This window comes from Rhincodon typus, chromosome 9 (genome assembly GCF_021869965.1).
Source record: "Rhincodon typus isolate 14 chromosome 9, sRhiTyp1.1, whole genome shotgun sequence".
NCBI classification, from domain to species: domain Eukaryota; kingdom Metazoa; phylum Chordata; class Chondrichthyes; order Orectolobiformes; family Rhincodontidae; genus Rhincodon; species Rhincodon typus.
In genome coordinates this window covers 21333937-21356494 of record NC_063340.1, presented here as the reverse complement: position 1 = coordinate 21356494, position 22558 = coordinate 21333937, and the positions used below count along the sequence as shown (strand labels likewise).

The 22558-nt window shown below is 38.6% G+C and overlaps 1 protein-coding gene across 1 annotated transcript in view; it reads right to left on the bottom strand.

Annotated features, from left to right (window-relative positions):
• Positions 1 to 21889, bottom strand: part of LOC109916608 (uncharacterized protein C6orf118) — a 34324-nt gene extending 12435 nt beyond the window's left edge. Inside the window, exons 1-4 of the mRNA XM_048601080.1 lie at positions 21730 to 21889; positions 9592 to 9651; positions 7478 to 7602; positions 4262 to 4320 (exon numbers count right to left, since the gene is read on the bottom strand). Of these exons, the coding sequence (XP_048457037.1) occupies positions 4262 to 4320; positions 7478 to 7602; positions 9592 to 9651; positions 21730 to 21846 (361 nt within the window). The 5' untranslated portion in view covers positions 21847 to 21889. The remainder of the gene's footprint in view (positions 1 to 4261; positions 4321 to 7477; positions 7603 to 9591; positions 9652 to 21729) is intronic.
• Between the last annotated feature and the right edge of the window lie 669 nt (positions 21890 to 22558).

The window sequence follows — 22558 nt, the reverse complement described above, 5'->3', positions numbered from 1 at the left end:
GCTCCTGCTTTCCTTCAAAATTATGTCATGGGGTCAGCTATGGCCTCACTTTAATGTCTCCTTCAATATACAGAACAATATTATTACTTTGGTCACAATTCTCATTCGGACAGCTTTTCAGATAAACTGTACTAAGAAAGCAATGAAACTAAGCACCTAACTTAGATTAAATTAATATCCATAATTTTGAACACAAGTGATACAAAATGACTCAATTGGGCATTCATAAACTAAATCCTCTGATGGGAGAATATAGAACAAAGGTACACAACTTTAAAATTAGAGCAAGATCAATCAGGGTGGAAATCTGGAATAATTTTTTCCACACAAAGGATAGTAGAAATCTGGTACACATCCCTGAAAAAGACTGTGAATGTTGCGTCAAATTAAATTTTCAAGAATGAGATTGATAGATTTTTATAGGGAAGGCGAACTAATAAGCCAAGGAGGGTAAATGGAGTTTAGGTACAGATGATCTGCCATTTAATAGAACAGGCTGAAGAGTCTGAATTATCTCTTCATTGTGCAGTGACTGCAAACACAAGTACCTCCTAAACTATTAACTCAAACTTCACATGGAATTATATACTAGGTGAGATGAAAGGCGTATTATTATTTTTGGAACCTGGATTTTAAAATATGACTTCAGCCAACTACTTAGCAGATCCTTTGGTGTTAATAGATAAGAGGTTTATACTGTTGGGTTAATGGCAGGCAGAATAAATATACTAATTTAGTTTTGACTTCAGGGCAAAAGAATCAACTTTTTCTGGTCAGTTCCACTGGGTCCAGTATTCAGTGCTGAAGAAAACTACGCTCTGCATGAAAACTTTACCCCACTGGTCCTTTTTAAATCTTCCCCCTCTCACCTTAAACCTAGTTTTGGACTCCCACATCTTAGGAAAAGGACTTTGGCTATTCACCCTATCCATGACCCTCATGGTTTTATAAACCTTTATAAGGTCATCCTTCAGTCTCCGATGCTCCAAGGAAAAAAAATCCCAGCCTATTCAGCCTCTCCCTATAGCTCAAACCATCCAGGCCTGGCAACATCCATGTAAATCTTTACTGCAACCTCTCAAGTTTAACAACATCCTTCCTATGGAAGGGCGACCAGATTTGTATGTAGTGTTCCAAAAATGGCCTAACCAATGTCCTGTACAGCTGCAACATGACATCCCAGCTCCTATAGTCAATGTTATGACTAATGAAGGCAAGTGTGTCAAATGCCTTCTTCACCAGCCTGTCTATCTGCGACTCCACTTTAAAGGAAATAGGCACCTGCACCCCGAGGGCTCTTTGTTTGGCAACACTCAACAGGGCCCTACCATTAACTGTATAAGTCCTGCCCTGATTTGCCTTACCAAAATGCAACACCTCACATTTATCTAAATTAAGTTCCATCTGCCATCCCTCAGTCCATTGACCCACATGATCAAGGTCCCATTGTACTCTGACATAATCCTCTTCACTGTCCACTATATATCTAGCATATTTACCTTCTGTGTAATAAACATATATTCAATTGTTAAAGAATATCTGTAGCTTCATGTGAATGCATTTCAGTGACTAACCTCTGCGTTAACCAATAACAAAAAATAAATATGTGATCTATCAAGTCATGTTTCATTCTGGGATTTAACTTACCCAGTAAGGGATCACAATACAAGACAGAATACTGCTTCTACTTGATTTCTTTCAGTAAGTAAATCAATTTCTTGTGACCATTACTTAGAAAATTTAAAAGTATGAGTAAAATCATTACTTTTCTAACTAAACTTTGCTGAACTCATTATGATTTTAACATGCTATACTTGAGATAAAAACAGTTTAAACCACTTGTTAATAATAGATAATTCAGACATATAATAAATAACACTTGTATGTATTGAGGTATACATAGCTGTGGTTATTAATTCTAGCTGATTTTAGAAAGACTCTTGCCATTTCACAGAATTACAATAACCACCAAAAAAGAAAGGTAATTCAAACCAACTGATCAATACCAGTGTTTACATGAGTATCCTCTCATCATAGCAACGTTACTTTTTGTTCTTTTTATCCTCATGTTCTTATCCAGCTTCCTCTTAAGTGCATCTATGTTTATTTACCTCAACCATTCCTTGTGGTGAGGAGTTGTACATTATAGATATATAGGTGGAGTAGTTTCTCCTGAATTTCATATTGGATTTGTTAGTTTCTATCTTATTTTTGACCACCATCTATGAAGTTTAAAAAAAATGAGAACATCTTCTCTGTTACACACATTATTATAAAGGCCTCTACTAAATCACCCCTCAGTCTTCCCTTTTTCATGAAAAAGGAGCTCCATTCTGTTCAATCCTTACTGATAGGAACAGGAGTATCTGTTTTAGACCCTCAAGCCTATTCTTTCATTCAATGAAACCACAGCTGAATCACACCAAATATTCAGGTGCCCATATCACCCTCACATACCCATCAATAATGACAGCCTTTCACACTTTCTTCTCACAGGTTTCACAAACATCCAGCCATTCAACTATGGCAGGCCTTTCACAACATACTCACTGACACTCTTCCCTCTCTTGAAGCATATGGTTGTCCACAACATTCACAATGATGGTATGTCCCTTCCTTATCCCTCTTCTCAAATTTCACCTCACCCTCATCCTCATCCTGCCATCTGGCATGAAGTACAAGCTGCAGATAGTGTGACCATGAGCCTCTTACTTTCCATCCCATTCACCGACCTTCATTCATGCAAACCCCCATGTTTGATTTTCTGTTTTCAGATACTTTGGAGCTATTGCCTGATCAGTCACTGTAGCCTCCTGAACAGTGAGAGATGTGCCTCATCACTGTCGAAAAATACCATCACTTGATGGAATATTCACTGACGCCAGTTCAGATACTGGCACTGTGTACACCTTTGACGGAATATAGTATCCTGATCTACTCATAGTGAAGCATGAACAATGAGGTATGAGTGAGCGGTGGCCAAGTCAGAAGGGTAGGACAGTTTGTTTACCAGCTTGCCATAAAACGAAGTCACAGTTGAATTCTGCTGCAGAGACTAAAAATTCAATGGGGCAACCTACAGAAGAATGCCACAGAGCACTTACACCGAGATGTTTGGTACATTGACAGATTTGCTGAGCAGCCCCTAGCTATTTCAAGGAGTTTGGAGGAATCTGGTTTCAACAATGACATATTGATCACAAAGAGCTGGGAGTCCATACTTTGTGAGAACGATGGCCAGGTCCAGGACAGCACTTGTGGAACATGTTACAATTTAGCATCTGGGCATTGTTTTCTCAGTTTCATTGCAGCAGAGACGGAAGCTACCCAACTTCTATTGCCTGGCTGGATGCAGGATTCAACCCTCAAATGAGGAATGCAGTTCTCACAAGAGTGTAACAAACTGTCCTCTAATATATTACTAGGATTAGCTCCATGGAGTACAATACTGCTGTTCTATAATGGGATGACAGCACTCATACTCTCAATGCTGACAATCCGCCAGTGCCCTTGCTTTTGGATCTATGAGCCAGTCCAGATTGCTGCCACTATACCAATCCTAAATTGGGTCTTCAAGGTCCAAAACTGCTCATCCTCTCCTGTTAAGAAAATTCCTCCATACACGGGATCAGCTTAGTGCACCTGCTCTGGACTGCCTCCAATGCCGATATATCTTTCCTTAGATAAGGGGACAAAAACTGTTCACAACTGTTCTGGTGTGGTCTAAGTACAGTCATGTATAGTTTCTGCAACACTTCCCCTTTTGATATTCCACTCCCTTTGAAATAAAGACCAACATCCTATTTGTCTTCCGTCTTTTCTGAAGTTGGATGCCTGTGATTCGTGCTTGAGGATGTTCAAATTCCTCTATGTTGCAACTTTTTGCAGTCTTTCTTCATTTAAATAATAGTCAGCTCTTCCCATCTTCTTGTTAAAAGGGAAAAACCTCACATTTTCCACATTATATCGCATGTCTCTTGACTGTAGCAAAATGCACAGCAAAGCGAACACTTACACAAAAATAAATGCAGATCTTTATGAAATTTAACGGAAGAAAATCAATGTCTTCAGGCCATGTAGCAACTTATGCTTATTCTAAATAAATAGCAGGCTAAAATTACAAGGGAGAAACTGCACTAAGCAAAGAGTTACAGCACAAAGTTCTCATCCCCATTTCATTAGTATTTCATTCTGATACCCCTCCTGAGGGGGCTTGCCAATCCTTCTTAAACTGATAACCCTGAAGCAAAATTTAACTCACCTTGCTGTTCAGACAAGGGCTCCAGTTTGGAAAGTTCAGCCTCAAGTTCATTTCTGAGCCTAAACAAGAAATATGTTGACTGAATATGTTAAAAGCAAGCATCAGGACTATATTGAACACTATATGGGTAGCTCCATGTGGTGATTCTGCCCTTTCACAAACCCAAGTTGTTGTCCATCATGTGCCCTCCCAACCGTTTCCACAGAAAGGGACCCTAGACTTTCCATCAACCGAAAAGACCTCAGCTGATTTTTGGTGGCTAAGTGTCAAATATCTGTTAACTCATTGTTGCTGCACCATTAGCTGCTGTGAATCAGTGACACCATTTGACACCAAACTTTCAACCTAACAGTTAGCAGCCCGTGAAATCCCATGAATCTCACTTTGCCTTTCATTGGATGTGGGCATCATTGCTGTCTTCTTGAACAGCTGCATGCCACGCGGTCTAGGACACCCACTGTTAGAAAGGAAACCCCTCGTCTTTGAGGTTGTAGTTATATAGTTCCAAGTCAGGATGACATGTCATACATCTGGTGTTCTCATACATCTGCTGTCCTTGAACTTCTAGCTGGTACAGGGTGTGGGTTTGGAAGGTGCTGTTGAAGGAATCTGGGCAGGTTTCTGCATTACGGTACATTCCGTTGCTACTATACATTGGTGGTGAAAGGAGTGAATGTGAAGGTGGTGGATGTGGTGCCAGTCAAGTGGGGATGCTTTGTCCTGAATGGTGGAATTTCTTGAGTGTTGTTAGAGCTGCATCCATCCAGGCAAGAGGAGAATATTCCATCATACCCCTTACTTGTGTCTTGTAGGTGATGGATAGACATTTGGAAAACAGGAGATGAGTATCTCCCTGCAGAATTTCTAGTCTCTGACCTGCTGTTGTAACCACAGTATTTATCTGACTGGCCTAGTTCAATTTCTGATTAATAGTAAAGATCATGATGTTTAAAGTAGGGCATTCAATTATGGTAACATCACAGAACATCAATAGGGAGATTCTTAGATTCTCCCTTGTTGGTCATGATTACTTGTCTGCCACTTGTACGACATAAATGCTTTTTGCCATCTATCAGTCCAAGCTTGAATATTGTCCAGGTCTTGCTGCATTTGGACATGGGTTCTCTCAGTATCTGTGGAGTCATGAATCATGCTGAACACCGTGCAATCATTAGCAAAAATCCCCACTTCTGACCTTTTGATGGAGAAAAGGTTATTAACGTAGCAGCTAGAGATGTTTGGGCCAAGGGCATTACACTGGGAAACCATCGCCTCTTGTGGTGCAGTGTGGATGCCTGGGTTCAAGTCCCACCTGTTCCAGAGGTATGTAATACCATTTCTGAACAAGCTGATTAGAAAATATCAATTCTGAGGAAACTCTGAAGTACAATTAATAAAATACACTACTTTTGTTTCTCTGGACTGTTTTGAACGGTCAGTTTAAAGGGTGTACCTGTTGGTGGCAGTACGTGACACAAACAGAAATGCTGGATACATAGAGAATGTTACCGTATGATATACATGCAGCTGCCCATGATTGGTGAAGGCAGCCTGGTGGCAGGGGTTGGTGTAGAATAAAAACACCACACCAGTGCCCAATAAAGTTACTCTGACGGGAGGGAATGTTTCTGTAAGGAATGGGAAGGGCTTGCTGCGGAGGATGGGATGAGAGGGGAGGATGAGATGATGGAATGGCTTAACTATGGAAAAATGGGGGGGAAATTAATTGATACAACTTATTATTCAATATTTGTCCTAAAAATGAAGGTTCACTGGATTTGAATGATAACATATCTGAAAAGTTGCCAAGTGAATTAAAAGAATATATTGGCAATGATTCTATAGATAAATGATGATGATAACAGTTTATACTGTCCAGAGTTTCTACGCAGTCAGACTTCAATAGGCATGCACCATCATACTAAATTAAACTCAAGGTAGGAGTAGTCTTAATACTTTTACAAAACTTAAAGGCTAGATTAGTACTTGGTCATAGAACAAGATTGGTAGTCAAAATTTATTTTCTTTAATGGTAGATGCAGAAATAATAATACTGATTTCAAGAAATAGAGAGCCAGATCTTCCTCTGAGTTTGGGCAAACCTGATTTGTGCACTTTAGCAGCTGACAAACTGCACGTGTGACATATGTGGGACTTGAACTGTTATTTTTGTCTTTTCGTATTTGGGCTGAGTTTGCAGTGTGTGAGGAGTGTGGGTACAGAGATAGAGTTAGGTAGAAAGCCCTCCTTGGTTCTCCAACACAGGATTCTAGCTAAGTCCCAACTGTATTAAAAGTTTTCAAGCACTCTAGCCCTTCCCATCCCATCTTCAGGCCCTCCATTCATAAATAAAACAAACTCAAATCAAATCCATGCTAATCCCTCCCTGCCCATCCAGTTCTACTGAAAATTTTCTTATACCGGTCCTCATTATGCATGCGTGGTTGAGAACACAGACTCACAAAATAATTTTATCAGAGGGATCATGTTTTGACACCTGGAGAGAAATGTTGTTGACTTTCCTTAATTGGCATCTTGAGTTGGTAAGAATAAATTGTTTTTTCACTGATCTCGGTGTTTATTTGCACAATCAAGAGGTATGAAGCTTTTGTTTTTGATACTGCAATGTCTGTCTGATTGACACTTTTATAGGGTTATAGGAACTGCAGTGTTTTCTCACATCAAACTTGTGATCTTTTTCTGAGTAGCCATTACTATATGCTTCATTGTTTATGTACATAGTGTATACTGGACAACTGGGCATGAACGTGCAACATGTTGGTTTGTAAGATATAAGGGGCCATGGAGAATGAATAGAAGTCATGAGTTGACGTGGAGGCCACATGGGATGATAGGGGTGCAGCCATCAGCCAGTGAGTGTGATGATGCTCAAGAGGTTGCTCCCTCTTGTGACCCAGTCATAGTAGCTGGTCTTTCATGGCAACTACAATAAAGCTGTTGGCTTGCCTCACACGCGTCTCCTGTTTAGGTTCCCCACTTCATTAACTAGTCCAATTCCCCAGTTTGATAGTGAATGGGGAAGCTGTAAATTGATCATCTCCACCAAGATCACACTGGAATGTGACAAGAGCAGGGATAGGACTCAGAAATAATATCAATGTTTTTATTTTCATTAAGTGGAGTTAATTTTGGCCAACATCTTTATGATAATATCAAAGTTAAAGCAATATTCTCATTGGTAAGGCATACACATACTTATCATTCCTCTGCAATGCGAGTCTTGCTTCCTGCTCCAGACTTAAAAGTTTTTGTTGCACCTCCTCTACGTGGTGAGTTTTCACTGTTCTGGTAGTCATACCTCGGAGTTCAGCCAGCAAGATCTGTTGTATTTAGAAGAAAATTAATTTTAAAATCATTAAGCTACCTGAAAACCCAATCTTTAAATTTTTATCATCAACAGTGATCAACAAAATACGGCCACCGTCCTGCAATTCAGTGGTCATTGTATCTTTGCCCCATTATAGTGATACAGCACCATAGTTCTTCATTGTCTTTTAGCATTTCCAGCTTCTTGGTGCAGAAGGTGCAATATATAATAGTAATGAATTAATCAAAGAAAGAAATGCATTTAAGTAGCACTTTTCATGACTCAGGCACATCAAAGCACTTTACACACAATTAAGTACATATTACACCGTGTCTTGTTGTGGTGCAAAAATATGACAGCCAATGTGCATACAGCAAGCAGGCAGACACAGCAAAGGAATAGAAATCAGATCATCAATACTATGTGTTGGTTAAGAGCTAAATATTGGCTAGGATGCCAGAGTTCCACTGCTTATCTTCAAATGGTGCCACAGGGCCTTTTAATTCCACATGAGAGAATGGCAGGGTATTTGAAAAAGAGAATCTCTGAAAGTGTGACACTCTCTCATAACTGCACCCTTGAGAGTGTGCACATATGTCTTTGTAGTGGTCTATGAACCCACAATTCTCTAGACTCTGAGGTGATAATACTATTAATTGAGTCAAGGTTGATACTCAAGAGACTCACTTCTTCATAAGCATTATGGGAATTATGAGCACAATTTGATTAACATGTTTCCTGAATTAAAGCATTCTGTTGATACTCGCTCAAGATATGAATGACGAGGTTTCTTTCAGTCTTGCCCAAATTCAGCAGCAAAGGAGCTCCACTGAACAGCTTTCGTAAGCAATTTTTGTTGACAGTCTACAGATTATCAAGTTTATTTGTAGCATTTTAAAAAATAATTCTTGGGATGTAGGCATCATTGTCAAAGGTTAGCACTTATCACCTAACAATAGTTACCCTAATCTGTTCATCTTGGCCTCCTTAGTGCTGTATGTGTGAAGGTGGTCCTCTAGTGTTGTTATAGAATTCCTGGATTTTGACTAAAATTTGAACTCAGCTTCTGACCTGCTTGGTAGTATAACTATTCAGAGTTGATCAAAGTTAAGGGAGCAAAAATTGCAAGTTGGCAAATAAGGTTGAAGAGGATGATTGGGTTAAGTTCATAAATGTGAGAATCTGTAATAAAGATCTTGATGTTAACTTGCTGAAACACAACCAAAGAATCTTGTAACGGAAAATAATATAAGCAATAGTATTTTGAACTGTTCCTATATTAACAGATCCCTATCATTTTGCAGTATGTGGCATTCAGACAAATTCAATTTCTTTTAACCATATTGAAAACTACATAGAAGGTTAACATTTCTTAACTGTATATTATGTCATTTACACAGTGAGTGTTTCTGAATTGTTTAAACACTGGATCAAGCCCAGATATAATAATTTTTGCTTTGTGAAGTAGAAATGGGTCATAGATCAAATATTAAGAAAAGCAAAAAATGAAACAAACTTGAAAAGGAAATTCGATTAGTAAGGGGAGACAGAATACTCCGATGGGGGAAACAAGGATTGAAGCAAGTTTAATAAATAAATGCAATGTAACTTTTTCCTTCATTTTTCTGTTGCATGTGAGACAATATGTTTTACTGACTTTGCATTTTCCAAGGGTCTGTTTATGGGATGTTACTATATTGGAACAGTTGCTGTTGCTGTGTAATAGTTAAATAATCTATTATTCTATTAAGTTTTCCAATAGAATTAAAATTATATCAATTCTTCTTTCTTTTGTTTGTATTTAACTAAGAATAAAGTGTGTTTTGCTTAAGCCGTTAAGTATAACCAATCAAATTATATCTGGTACACAGCACCTTACACTTGCCTTTAATAAGATAAAAATTAGGGTATAGGCTATCTCTTTGATATATTTGAAGGGAGTTGTCTGGTCCATAACAACACGTAGGCTTGTATGAAGAGGTGTAATTTCAACATACATTACCTTGTGTTGATCCGTTGGCTGAGATTCCAAGAGTGACATCAGGTACAAATCATATTCGGCCTGAAAGATGCAGATTCAGAAGAGAGGTGAAACGGAAAAGGTGACAATAAACAATAGACAGCATTTTATGTTACAAAAATAATTTTTTGTTAAAAAGAGAAAGCAAACTACAATGCAGAATGAGATTTCCATTTCTTGCTATCTCCATCTATCTCTATGTCACTTTCTCCTGGCTCACATAGGTAATAATGTACGATTGCTCTCTTCTGACAAAATGACATCCATCAGCTTCAAACTTGAACTAGACATTTTTAATTGAAGAAACCTTGAATAAATAATCACAAACACACTTTCAATTTCTACACCTCACCAGTGGTGGTCTTAATTTGGAAACTGAAACAATATTAAATGAAGCCAGAGACTGTAGGAACTGCAGATGCTGGAAAATCTGAGATAACAAGGTGTAGAGCTGGATGAACACAGCAGGCCAAGCAGCATCATAGGAGCAGGAAGGCTGACGTTTTGGGCCTAGACCCATGTATTTTTCAGTTTAATACATTGTCTGAAATTTCTACACTGCAAGTGTAATGAGAACTATATCATTCTTCTGTTAAGCACACCTTTCCTGAATTTTAACAGAATTTGCTATTATAGATTTTACTTTTTCAAAAAAGCTTTTGAAATTTTCTTCCTGTATAAAATTATCTGAAGAAAAGCCACTGAGCTAAAAGAGGTAGCAAGACTGCAGATGCTGGAGTCAGAGATAATACATCCTCATTTCTGAAGAAGGGTCCCGACCTGAAATGTCAACTTTCCTGCTCATCTGATGCTGCTTGGCCGGCAGTGTTCCTCCAGCTCCACACTGTGTTATCTACTGAGCTAAAAGCTAGAAGAAAAATATTCCATTGGTGTAGCTGATTCACTGGTGCTGATAAATCCTGGAAAGTTACTCAGAATGCATAACCCAAATTCAGCTCATATTCAGAACTTCAAGCAGAATTTGTTATATTGTCAATTTTAAGATATTAGCAATTTCAATTCTAAGGAATGAAATGACAATTTAAAAGAAAAAAAAACAGAAAATGTGTTTTTAGATATTTAGTGAATGAGATTAGAAATTCCATAATGCAAGGGTTTAACACAAAATACGAACATTTTAAATGATGGCAATAGATAAATGATGGCACAGAAAATTAGATTTGGGAAAATATTGACAGAAAAAGTGTGACAAATATAAGTGCAGAAAGTGATTAACATAGACAGAAGTTTTTTTTTTGAAAATCATACTTTCTTTGTTCTTTTTAAATAATTTATGGAGATAGACAATTAATTAAATAGGACAGAGTCCTCCCTTCCTGGAGTTGCAGGTCCACCTCACATGGTCAGGTGACAGCATTTCTGTCCCATATCTAGAGATCATGAGGGAGAATTGTTTGGGCACAAGTCTAAAATCCCATAGGTTTGAAACAATTTGTCTCCATGTGGAACAGTCATCCATTCAAAGCAGTTCCCAACATTGACAGAGAAAAGAGCGTGAAACAATAATATGGATGCAATGCCTTGAACAGTTTGATTCTTAATGGATTTCAATTACTTATGGGATCATGTCGACGCTTTCCAAAAAACATTTCCATAGTAGACATGGCATTAAAAGCAACATTTAGTTACTTAATATCTATCATTTTTAAAATTTTAAAGAACATATTCCATAAGTCTTTAAAGGTAGCTTTACATACAACTATTCTAGTTACAGAAACAAAAACAGGAATTGCTGGAAAAAAAAGAGTTCTGAGGAGGAGTCACTCGAACAGAAACATTAACTCTGATTTCTCTCCACAGATGCTGCCAGACCTGCTGAACTTTTCCAGCAATTTTGGTTTTTGTTTCTGATCTGGTGGACGTGGATAAAATTACAACATTTAAAAAACATTTGGATGGATACATGAATTGGAGAAGTTTCAAGGGGTATGGGCCAGGAGCAGGCAGGTCGGACTAGTTTAATTGGGGATTATGTTCGGTATGGACTGGATAGACCAAAGGGTCTGTTTCAGTGCTGCATGACTCTATGACTCTATAGCATCTGCAGTTCATGCGGTTTTTATTATAATTAAAGACTGTCCTTTAGAAAGCAGCCTCTTGACTAGGATAAATTAGACACTTCCAAAACAGACTAGATTCCATCCACAGGGACTGTATGCAGGTTTAATCATGATGAATGAAGCTATTATGGGCCTTTTTCAGTAACATCGCAAAAATCCATTTACAAACATAATTATAAGTGTTATTCGAAAAGGAAGAAATGAATCCATGAAAATGAAAAAGGATCACCATCCCTCAAATGGCAGCATCACATTGTATCCACTATCTTCATTCACAAACCCTTGAAGGACAGTGCAGCATCTCAATAGTTATTGATAGAGACATTATAAAGAATTTTGACAAAATATCAAAGATTTTTAAGTCTTTGTGCTTATGGTAAAGAACACATGGAATAACAAAATTCATTCAACTCATCTAAACTCACTTCTTCCAATAGACAATCCACATTTTGCCATAGTGGGCCTGTGCGCTTCATTTTATCACAGGACAGAAGTGAATAATTATAGCTCAAGATGATGTGATGGTGTGGGCACTTAAAGCAGAGACAATAGTATGAACAGGAAACATTTGGACCAACAGTGTGATTTAGAAGTAAATGATCTCAGGAGAAAATATTTTTGTGATATGTACTCACACACACATTTTACTGCTGTAATATAACCACAAACATGGTACATTTATGACTGGTGTGATGAAAGTTATTGTTTTCAATATTGTGCTAATTTCAAAGAGAGAAAAGATTATTATTGAAAGGAACCTTGTACCCAGAAATAGCTTTATAAGACTGGGTGGATCTGCTGGCATGAAGAATTTAATGTGAACAAATGCAAGACATTTTAGCAGAAAGAATAGCTGGAAGGGTGATCTAGGTGAGCTAACACTGTAAAAAGAAGAGAGAGCTAGGGGTTCAGATGAGGAAATTTTTTAAAGTAGAAGGTTTTGCCTCTCATGTTCACAGTCATATTTCCTAGAACTCCATTTCTGAAACCCAATCAAATTTCTGACCCTATCACTGAGCCAAATGCTTATCAAAGTCATGAGTGACATCTCATATGGCCATGAAAAGTCTAAAATATTCATCCATATCTGCTAGACCTGTCTGCACACTTTGACACACAATTCTCCTCTGATGCTGTTCTACTGACCTCCAGTTGGGTGGAACTACACTTATTTGGCCCATTCAATTTATCGAGTTACAGCCAGAGAATCATGTACAGTGGCTTCTCTTCCCCCCCCACTGCAGCATTATCTCTGGTGTCACCCAAGGATCTATATTTGGCATGTTCCCATTTCTCATCTACATGCTGTCCCTCAGTGATATCATTCAAAAATATGTCTCCCATGTGTCATGCTGACATTTAGTTCTACCTCATCACCAGTTTTCTCACGAATTTTCTTTCCAGATGCCTGGGCCTCCAAGTTCAGTGCACAACAGTGATTTCTGGAAGTCACTGCTGCAATCGGTCTGCCAACACTGATTGCTGTGTGCGGAACCTGGCACAATTTAGAAGAAATGTTGATCACTGCCACTTCCCTCGATGCCTGTAACGTCTTAAAGTTGCTAGTCTGACATCTGGTACTGGATGAATAGAAATTAGCACCAGCTTAGTTAGTCATAGTCTTCAACCCCTCCATAAACTGTATTTCCCAGCAACCAAATCTAACCACCTCCTTTCCCCAGATAACTGTCTGGTTCAGCTACAGGCAGTTTGCAATTTTGGTGTCATACTTGACTCAGAAATAAGACTCTGACTATGTATCCACGCCAACATTGACTGCTTGCTCCAGTGCCTTAACACCTTCAGACACTTCTATTGTCTCAGCTTATCTGCTGATGAAGCACTCAATCACACCTTCGTTATTTCAAAATGTGCCTATTCCAATTTATACCTGGCTTGTCTCCCATGTTTTACCCTGTTAAACGAGAGTTTGTCAAATACTTTGCTGTCCTTGAAGCAAGTCCTACTCACACACTATACCTGAGCTACACTGGTTTCCATTTAAGATATTCTTCAATTTTAAAAATCTCATCTTTGTTTAGGAGGCATGGTCTTGCACCCCCCCCCACCTCTCTCTCTCTCTCTATAATCCCCTCCAGCCTTACAACTTTATCACACCGTATCAGCGGCTGTGGCTTTAGCTGCCACGAGCTTAAGATCTGAATTTCCCTCCGTAAGTTTCTTACTTCTCCCTCCTTTAAAACATGTTTACAGGGTACCTTGTGATGAAAACATTGGTCATCATCACTAATTTTTCCTTACATGAAGGAAAGTCAAATTCTGTTGTATATCACTCCTATGAACAACCTTAGGATGTTTTACTCTGTTACAGGCATTTTATGAAATCAAGTTATTGTTGCGTGATCATGAAGATGATACATAGAACTGAACATTTGTTAATTTAGAAAAGCGGGTTACAAGACAAAAAACTACACTACTGCAGTAACTGTTATTATCTAATGTGGTCTGAAAGGATGACCAAGATCTCATGGAATGATGGATATAATAGACTTAAATACTGGACACAAATTCGACTGGGACAACACATCCATAATAGCACAAGCCAAACAGAGACATGCGAGGGAATTCCTGGAGGCCTGGCATTGCAACCGGAACTCCATCAACAAACACACAGAACTGGGCCCAATATACAAACCACTGAAAAACAGAACCAGAAGTGATGCTAACCACAACAGCAAACCAAGGCATATAAATAACAAGTGGGACAGAACACCAGTGCTTCACTGGAGGTGGACTGACGATGGTACCTCGCAGGGTGACAAAATGTCTGCAATCGAACTCACCGGCTCAGCGAGCAAGTCTGCAACCTCATCCACAACCCAAGCTACAAATCTTCTCAGAAACTTTAGATGGATATAATAACTAAGGATTAATTGGATGTGAATTGGTTGTTTGGATTTGAAGAACTAGTAGTCAGTGGGGTATGAGTTTTATAGAATGCGGTGAACTGAAATAAAGCTCTCATTAAAAGACTGGACTTGGACTCTGTTCAACAACAGTTACTTTTTCGTGTATAAATTGCTAACAGGGAATAGTTGAGTCAAAATGCAAAGTTTTGGTAAGTGATTACACATCCCTCTTTTCTGAAAGTCAGCCTTATGATCAGCGGAAGAAGGAAGCAACCATGTAGATCTAAGTTACTTCTTTAACAAAGAGGAAAGAAGGTTTTACCCTACGGAAGCAGGATAAAAAAAGTTTTTTTTTTAATTGGAGCCGAATGATTCAAACACAGATGAAGGTTTAGACAGATTGTCAACTTTCATGGATGAAATTTAACAATAAGATTGATTGCTTATGAGGCCAGTCAGATTTTGATAAATTTAGAAAAAGGTGAGGATAGTACAATGGGAGAGTACATAATGCAAATCAGTTGATTGTATGCAAAATGTGGAATTTTCATGTGATATTTCAGTAATCTGATCTGGCATTTAAGTTACTAGATTCTGCCAAAATATCAAATGTGGACAGACTTCTTGTCCAAACAGATTTGTAGATAAACTGCTAGATCAAATGTCAGGAGCACTAACAAGTTCCTAGGAAAGCATTCCTTTCTTTCAGCATTCATTGTGCGAAAGGAACAATTGGCAATACCATAAGACCATAAGATCATAAGACATAGGAGCAGAAATTAGGCCATTCGGCCCAACGAGTCTGCTCTGCCATTCAATCATGTCTGATAAGTTCCTCAACCCCATTCTCCTGCTTTCTCCCTGTAATCCTTGATCCCCTTGATAATCAAGAACCTATCTATCTCAGTCTTAAATGTACTCAATGACCGGGTCTCCACAGCCTTCTGTGGCAGTGAATTCCGTAGATTCACCACTCTCTGGCTGAAGACATTTCTCCTTATCTCCATTCTAAAAGGTCTTCCCTTTACTCTAAGGCTGTGCCCTCGGGCCCTAGTCTCTCCTACCAATGGAAGCATCTTCCCAACATCCACTCTGTCCAGGCCATTCAGTATTCTGTAAGTTTCAATTAGATCCCCCCTCATCCTTCTAAACTCCAATGAGTATAGTCCCAGAGTCCTCAAACGCTCCTCATATGTTAAGTCTTCCATTCCTGGTACCATTCTCGTGAACCTCCTCTGAACCCACTCCAGGGCCACTATATCCTTACTGAGATATGGGGACCAAAACTGCACATAATACTCCAAATGTGGCCTGACCAGAGACTTATAAGGCCTCAGTAGTACATCCCTGCTTTTATACTCAAGTCCTCTCAAAACAAATGCCAACATTGCATTTGCCTTCCTGACCACTGACTCAGCCTGCAAGTCTATCTTGAGAGAATTCTGGACTAGAACTCCCAAGTCTCTTTGCACTTCAGACTTCTGAATTTTCTCCCCATTTAGAAAATAGTCCATTCTTTTATTCTTCTTACTAAAGTGCATGACCTCACACTTTCCCACGTTGTACTCCATCTGCCACTTCATTGCCCACTCTCCTAACCTGTCCAAATCCTTCTGCAGCCTCCCCACCTCCTCAATACTACCTGTCCCTCCACCTATCTTTGTATCGTCTGCAAACTTAGCCAGAATGACCACAGTTCCTTCATCTAGATCATTAATGCATAAAGTGAAAAGTTGTGGTCCCAGCACTGACCCTTGCAGAACACCACTTGTCACTGGCTGCCATCCTGAGAAAGACCCTTTTATCCCCACTCTCTGCTTTCTGCCAGACAGCCAATCTTCTATCCATGCTAGCACCTTGCCTATAACACCATGGGCCTTTATTTTACTCAGCAGCCTCCTGTGCGGCACCTTGTCAAAGGCCTTCTTGAAGTCCAGGTAGATAACATCCATTGGCTGTCCGTGGTTTACCCTGCTCATTACTTCCTCAAAGAATTCTAGCAGATTTGTCAGACATGACCTCCCCTTGATGAAACCATGCTGACTTTGCCCTACTTTACCATACACTTCCAAATATTCAAAAATCTCATCCCTTACAATGGACTCCAAAATCTTACCCACAACCGAGGTTAGGCTAATCAGCCTGTAATTTTCCGTCTTTTGCCTTACTCCCTTTTTAAACAGGGGTGTCACGTTAGCAATTTTCCAGTCCTCTGGGACCCTCCCTGACTCTAGTGATTCCTGAAAGATCACCACTAATGCTTCCAATATCTCTTCAGCTATATCCTTTAGAACTCTGGGGTGTAGTCCATCTGGTCCAGGTGATTTGTCCACCTTCAGGCCAATCAGTTTTACTAGCACCTTTTCCTTGGTGATGGCCACCATACTCAGCCCTGCCCCGACTCTCTTGAATTTTTAGGAGATTACTTGGGTCTTCCACCGTGAAGACTGATGCAAAGTAATTATTCCGTTCCTGAGCCATTTCCTTGTTCCCCATTACTATCTCTCTACCATCATTTTCCAGTGGTCCAATGTCCACTTTTGCCTCTCTTTTGCCCTTTATACATCTAAAGAAACTCTTATTTATATGACTGGTAGCTTACCCTCATATTTAATCTTCTCCCTCCTTATTTCTTTTTTTGTTGCCCTCTGTTGGTCTTTCCCAGTCCTCTGGTTTCCCACTGCCCTTTGCCACTTTATATGCTTTCTCTTTTGCTTTTATGCTATCCCTGACTTCCTTTGTCAGCCATGGTTGCCTCATCCTCCCTGTACCATGTTTCTTTTTTTTTTACTACTGAAAATGGAGGACAGAATGCTAACAAATTGGTGAGAGCGCTTCTGCACAGGTCACAGTCAATAGTATGAAAGGAAAACTGTTACTAAGAGAAATGAGAACAAAAATGCTATTGATAATTTTCAGGAGTGAAAAGGGAGAGAACAAACCCCAGAAATGCTGAGGGTGTTTTAGATGTGATTCAAACTACCATTACACCATGAACTGCCCCAAACTGTATAATAGAGGAACTTAAACTAAATAAGAAATGCTAGATCTGGAGGGAGAAGTTGGTTATGCAGATCAAAGAAAGGACATTGTAATCGTCACAGAAAGCTTCAGCGCATTGATAAATGTGGTGGTGGAAACGTCTTCTATCTGTGCAGTATTAAAGACTGGATACATGCCTACAGCGTGTAGAACAGACTGGCTAAAGTGCTGCCTAGACTCTCGGTATAATAAGAATCAGGACAAAGTTAAAGAATTTGAGAGTTTCATCAGTTTCAGATCTGGGGATGATAATACACTAAAATCTTTGAAAAGAGTGGTCATTCTTTGTAAAATAGCCAAAATCAACAATTTTATTAGTATAAATGCAGTATCCAATGAAACACTGCTGTCGTTAAGTAGGTCATCGATGAAGAAAGAACAGATAAAACTGGATAAGAAAATGACAAAGCTTTTGTATTTGAAAAATCTGAATTTGCAATTTACATAATTGGGACACGATTGTACTCCTTTACTGGAACAGAACCTCTCCACTATAGAAATTAAAGAAATGTCATTAATATCAGTGGTAGAAATTTAGAAGACAAAAAGTCAATTGTGTTAAAATTATATTGGCAATCTGCCCATCAGTCCTCCAAAAAGGTTAAAAATTTTCACAAAGGATGCAGGAATAAGGGCTAGGAAGCATGATGAGGTCACAGAAGAGATATGAAATTAGTAAGAAATACTGAAAGACATAGTCACAGCCTATACTGAGTCTAACCAGGTCAAGAGGTTTTATTGAGGTAGTGGTTGAGGAATAAAGGTTAAAAAATATTCATTTTACATTTTGCAACCAGATCTTGTCAGTCAACCAGAACACATCATAAAGATGAGAAAATAATTGTAGTTAAGGTAATGGAAAAGTGAATAGGAACCAGACATGGACCACCAGCAAAATTTCTCACTGATAATTGAAGGAAGTTGCTAACAATGAATTTTGTGTGTGTGAATGTGAACATAATAAGTATGAATACTGCAGCAGAAATCTTTTTAACAGTGCAGTAATTGAAAGGAACCATGCAATACAAAACAAAACAGCTTATAAAATTTTGGCACATCAGTCAAGCCATAAATTATCATCTACACTAATATGGGCTGTCCATGCTAAGAATTCATTGCAGATGTTTGGAGGATATAGTCTATATCAGTTTGCTTTTAGGCAGGAATTCTCAAGTTCCATCAGTAATAGGTAAGGGGCTACAATTAGTTCTATTTTTTTCAGAGAATGGAGGCAGAAAGGCTTTCACTGAAGACAAAGTTTCAGGAAGAATTTGGCAAAGCTTAAGATACAAGTTAAGGTTATCAGAAGCCAGGTTCACTCAGGAAGATGTGAGATATTGCATGACAGAGGGGCTTAAAAAATGGAGACCTGAAGAAGGTTATTGATAAAGACAAGCAAATAATAATTGTACAGCATGGGAGCCTGATTGTTCGGATATATTCTTTGGATTGTTTGGTATGAATTGCAACTTTGCAAATATTGAAGGAGCTACAGAAAATAACTGGGAACCAGGTCCCTCTCATAACCAAATGCTGTGCAGCTGTGAGAATTAAATTGTACAATGACAGTTTGTCTGATAATGGACAGATCAGTACCGATGAGGCCATTTGAGGCCACTGGTCAAAAAGAACAATGGCCAGAATGGGTACTAAATCAAACATTTAGCAGAAGGAAGCAAGCCAGTGAAGAATGTGACTATTATATGTATAGCAGGGAAGGCCGATGGAAAATATAAAAACTGGATAAATGTGCTGGATGAGATGGAGGCAGTTAGGTCCATGTATTAGGAACAAGAAGTACAAAATGGAAGGCAATAAAACATTTTATAAGCTCAAACACTGGAAGTGAACATGGCCCTAAAAAGAGATCATAGTCCATTGAAAAGAATCCCATTAATTCAAGGGGGGGCAATCAAACAGTAGCAATCTAGAAAGAGATAGAAGGCAAAATAGAGGGTGTAAATAGGTCAAAAAGTATAGTACAAACCAGGAACACCATCAGGTGCAGAAGCCCATGTGATTGGAGAGTCTTATCGACCACACAGAAAAGAAATAGAAGATGACAGAAGATGCCAAACAACAAGAATTACAAAGCTAGATAGAATTTGAAGTGTACAAGGAGGTGGCAAATAGAGAACAATCACAGAAAATAAAAACTGAAAGAACTGCGGATGCTGTAAACCAAAAACAAAAATAGAAATTGCTGGAAAAGCTCAGCAGGTCTGGCAGCATCTGTGGAGAGACAGAGTTAATGTATCAGGTTGAGTGACCCTTCCTCGGAACTCTAACACAGTGATGATTATATACAGAAATTATAAGACTTGCAAAGCTAAAGCAAGGCTAGGGACACAAGGGTTTGAAGAAAAACTGAAGGTCTAAGGGATAACAGTAGGTTCACCAAAGGCAGATAGAGCAAATAAGTGTTAGTGAGTGTCAATCATTTTTATAAAATCTGCATTTTTAAGGGACGATCAATTCAAGGAGAAAGCTCTTCTTTGTCCTCCAAAATAGTATCAAACGCAGTACAGACATTCTGCAAGTTAAATAAATATATATACAGATAGATGGATATAGATATATAGCCTAAACAATGCCTCTAGCGTTTGATACTTCTCAGTAAGATCTGTCTTATTAAAATTGGGCTGTCATCAGTAAAATACAGACCCTGCCACGTTTTACAGACAAGACAAGGGGTAGTTTTCAGACATTTTTATGATGCATTTAGATAATTTGTTTTTGTGACGTGGGAGCAATAAGTTAGAAATCATTACCATAAATGGCCTTGAAGCAGAATTCAAAATTGGAAGGAAGGTTTCTGAGACTTTTTAAGTACACTGGATTTGGAATCAAGTAGAGCGGATCAAGTATCACTTTTCATCAGCAATCTCACTTGGAAATTATAGGACCATTGCATTTAATCAAAGTAGAACCTCTCAAAAATATGCAATGGCTTCCAAAACTGATTTAGATAAATAACAAGGTCTATTTGGACAGCTGAACTGGCTGGGCACCTAAACAAGGCTGGGTGCCATAGTTGAATTGAGTACAACTATGAAAAAACCCAAGGTGGAACATAGTATTTAGGGGAGAAAAATTGAAAGAATTAAAAATGGAGCATTGTGTGTTGAAATTTCCATAGCTAGGAGATGCCGGGAACATGAAACTTGCTTTTATCGATGCTCCCTATGCAAATTTCTGTCATGGGTCCTCAAGTGCAGGAGGAGCATTAATTTTCTTGTGGGAAAAGGAGGTGAATGTTGTCTCTTTGATTAGGAATCAAAAGAGATCAGATGACTACTACAAAGTACATTAGCAGCGGAAAGTCTCGCTTTTAGTGAGGCAGTAGATAGGACATTTTTCTTAACTTTGAAAGAAATTCTTAAAAGAAATTCAGCAGCAACATCCAATGAGTATAAGTCACTGTAACGTACACGCAACAGATATGTGAATGTAAATAGACGAAGATCAATATTGCAGTTTTAAAACAGAATCTGGAAAATGGAGAAATCTCCAATTGAAGTGGGTGCTTAGCAGCAGTCATCTGATTGCTTTACAAAGGAATGAGCAAGCTGTAAGAAACTTTTGGACCTACTAGAAGAAGGACACATGGAACTTAAATGAACAAAGAGAAAAAAATTAGGAATATAACATTTCATATTTATTTTATTTATATATAGATTTAAGAAGAAAAAAGGAAATCTGTCTTTGTTTCTCTCTCCACAGATGCTGCCACGCCTGCTGAGTTTCTCCAGTATTGTCTGTGTGTGTCGATTGCATTGCTATTCTAACTTTATGTAGTGAAGTCTATTGTTGTGATTTCTTGTGGCTTCATTCTCCAAGAACCTGGGGTTCTCACACTTTGTCTACTTGAATGTAAAAGTTACCATTCCCTAGCTGGATCATACTTTACATTTTGATCTGTTCCAGGGTCTTAACATTTAAAAAAGGATGCAGATAAAATTTTGAAATGAGCATTTGAAACAATACAGGCAGAGCGGCCAAGGAGATAGCTCCTTTTGACTGAATTGTCCCCCTTTTGCTGTAAAATTATTTGTTTCAATGCACCCATTTTTAACTTACACATTGTACAAACAACAAATACTACACATTTTGTGGTTGTAAATTACCTTGATTTCTCTCAAGATTTCACAAAGTGTTGGTGAGTCCCGACAGATGTCCTCAAACACATCACTAAAAACCTGAAGACGTGTCAAATTTGGTCTAGGGAGATGTTCTATCTTCATCAGCTCCTACATTTGTAACGTAATAAATGAAATCATCAATTAAAATGGAAGTTAGTCATAAGGGAAACAAGAACCGAAAGAACTGTGTATGTTGTTAATCAGAAACAAAAACAGAAGTTACTGGAAAAGCTCAGAAGATCTGGCAGCATCTGTGAAGAGAAATCAGAGGTAACGTTTTGGGTCCAGTTCTGAGGAAGGGTCACCGGTTAACTCTGATTTCTCTTCACAGATGCTGCCAGATCTGCTGAGCTTTTCCAGCAAGGTCTGTTTTTATAAGGGAAACAAGGATACTTTGCTGGCACAAGAATTTGAACAATTAAGTCATTGAAATAAACTTTGACAAATAAGGCAAAAACATTTGAACAATTAGAAATGACTGCATAAATAAGCTAAAATGTGGGAAGTCCTGCCTTATGTGGTCAGATCCTTTCCATTGTTTTAGTCACATTCTTTGTTCTTCTTTGAAACATAGAAAATAGGAGTAGGTCATTCGGTCCCTCGAGCCTGTTCTTCCATTCTTATGATCATGACTGATATTCCAATTTTTCTTTATTCATTCACAGGATGTGGGCATCGTTGGCTCGACCAGCATTGCCCATCCCTAACTGCCTGGAGGGTAGTTGACAGTCAACCACAAACTCAATAGCCTGTTCCTGCTTTACCCCCATATTCTTTGATCCCTTTAGCAAGTGCTACATCCAACTCCTTCTTG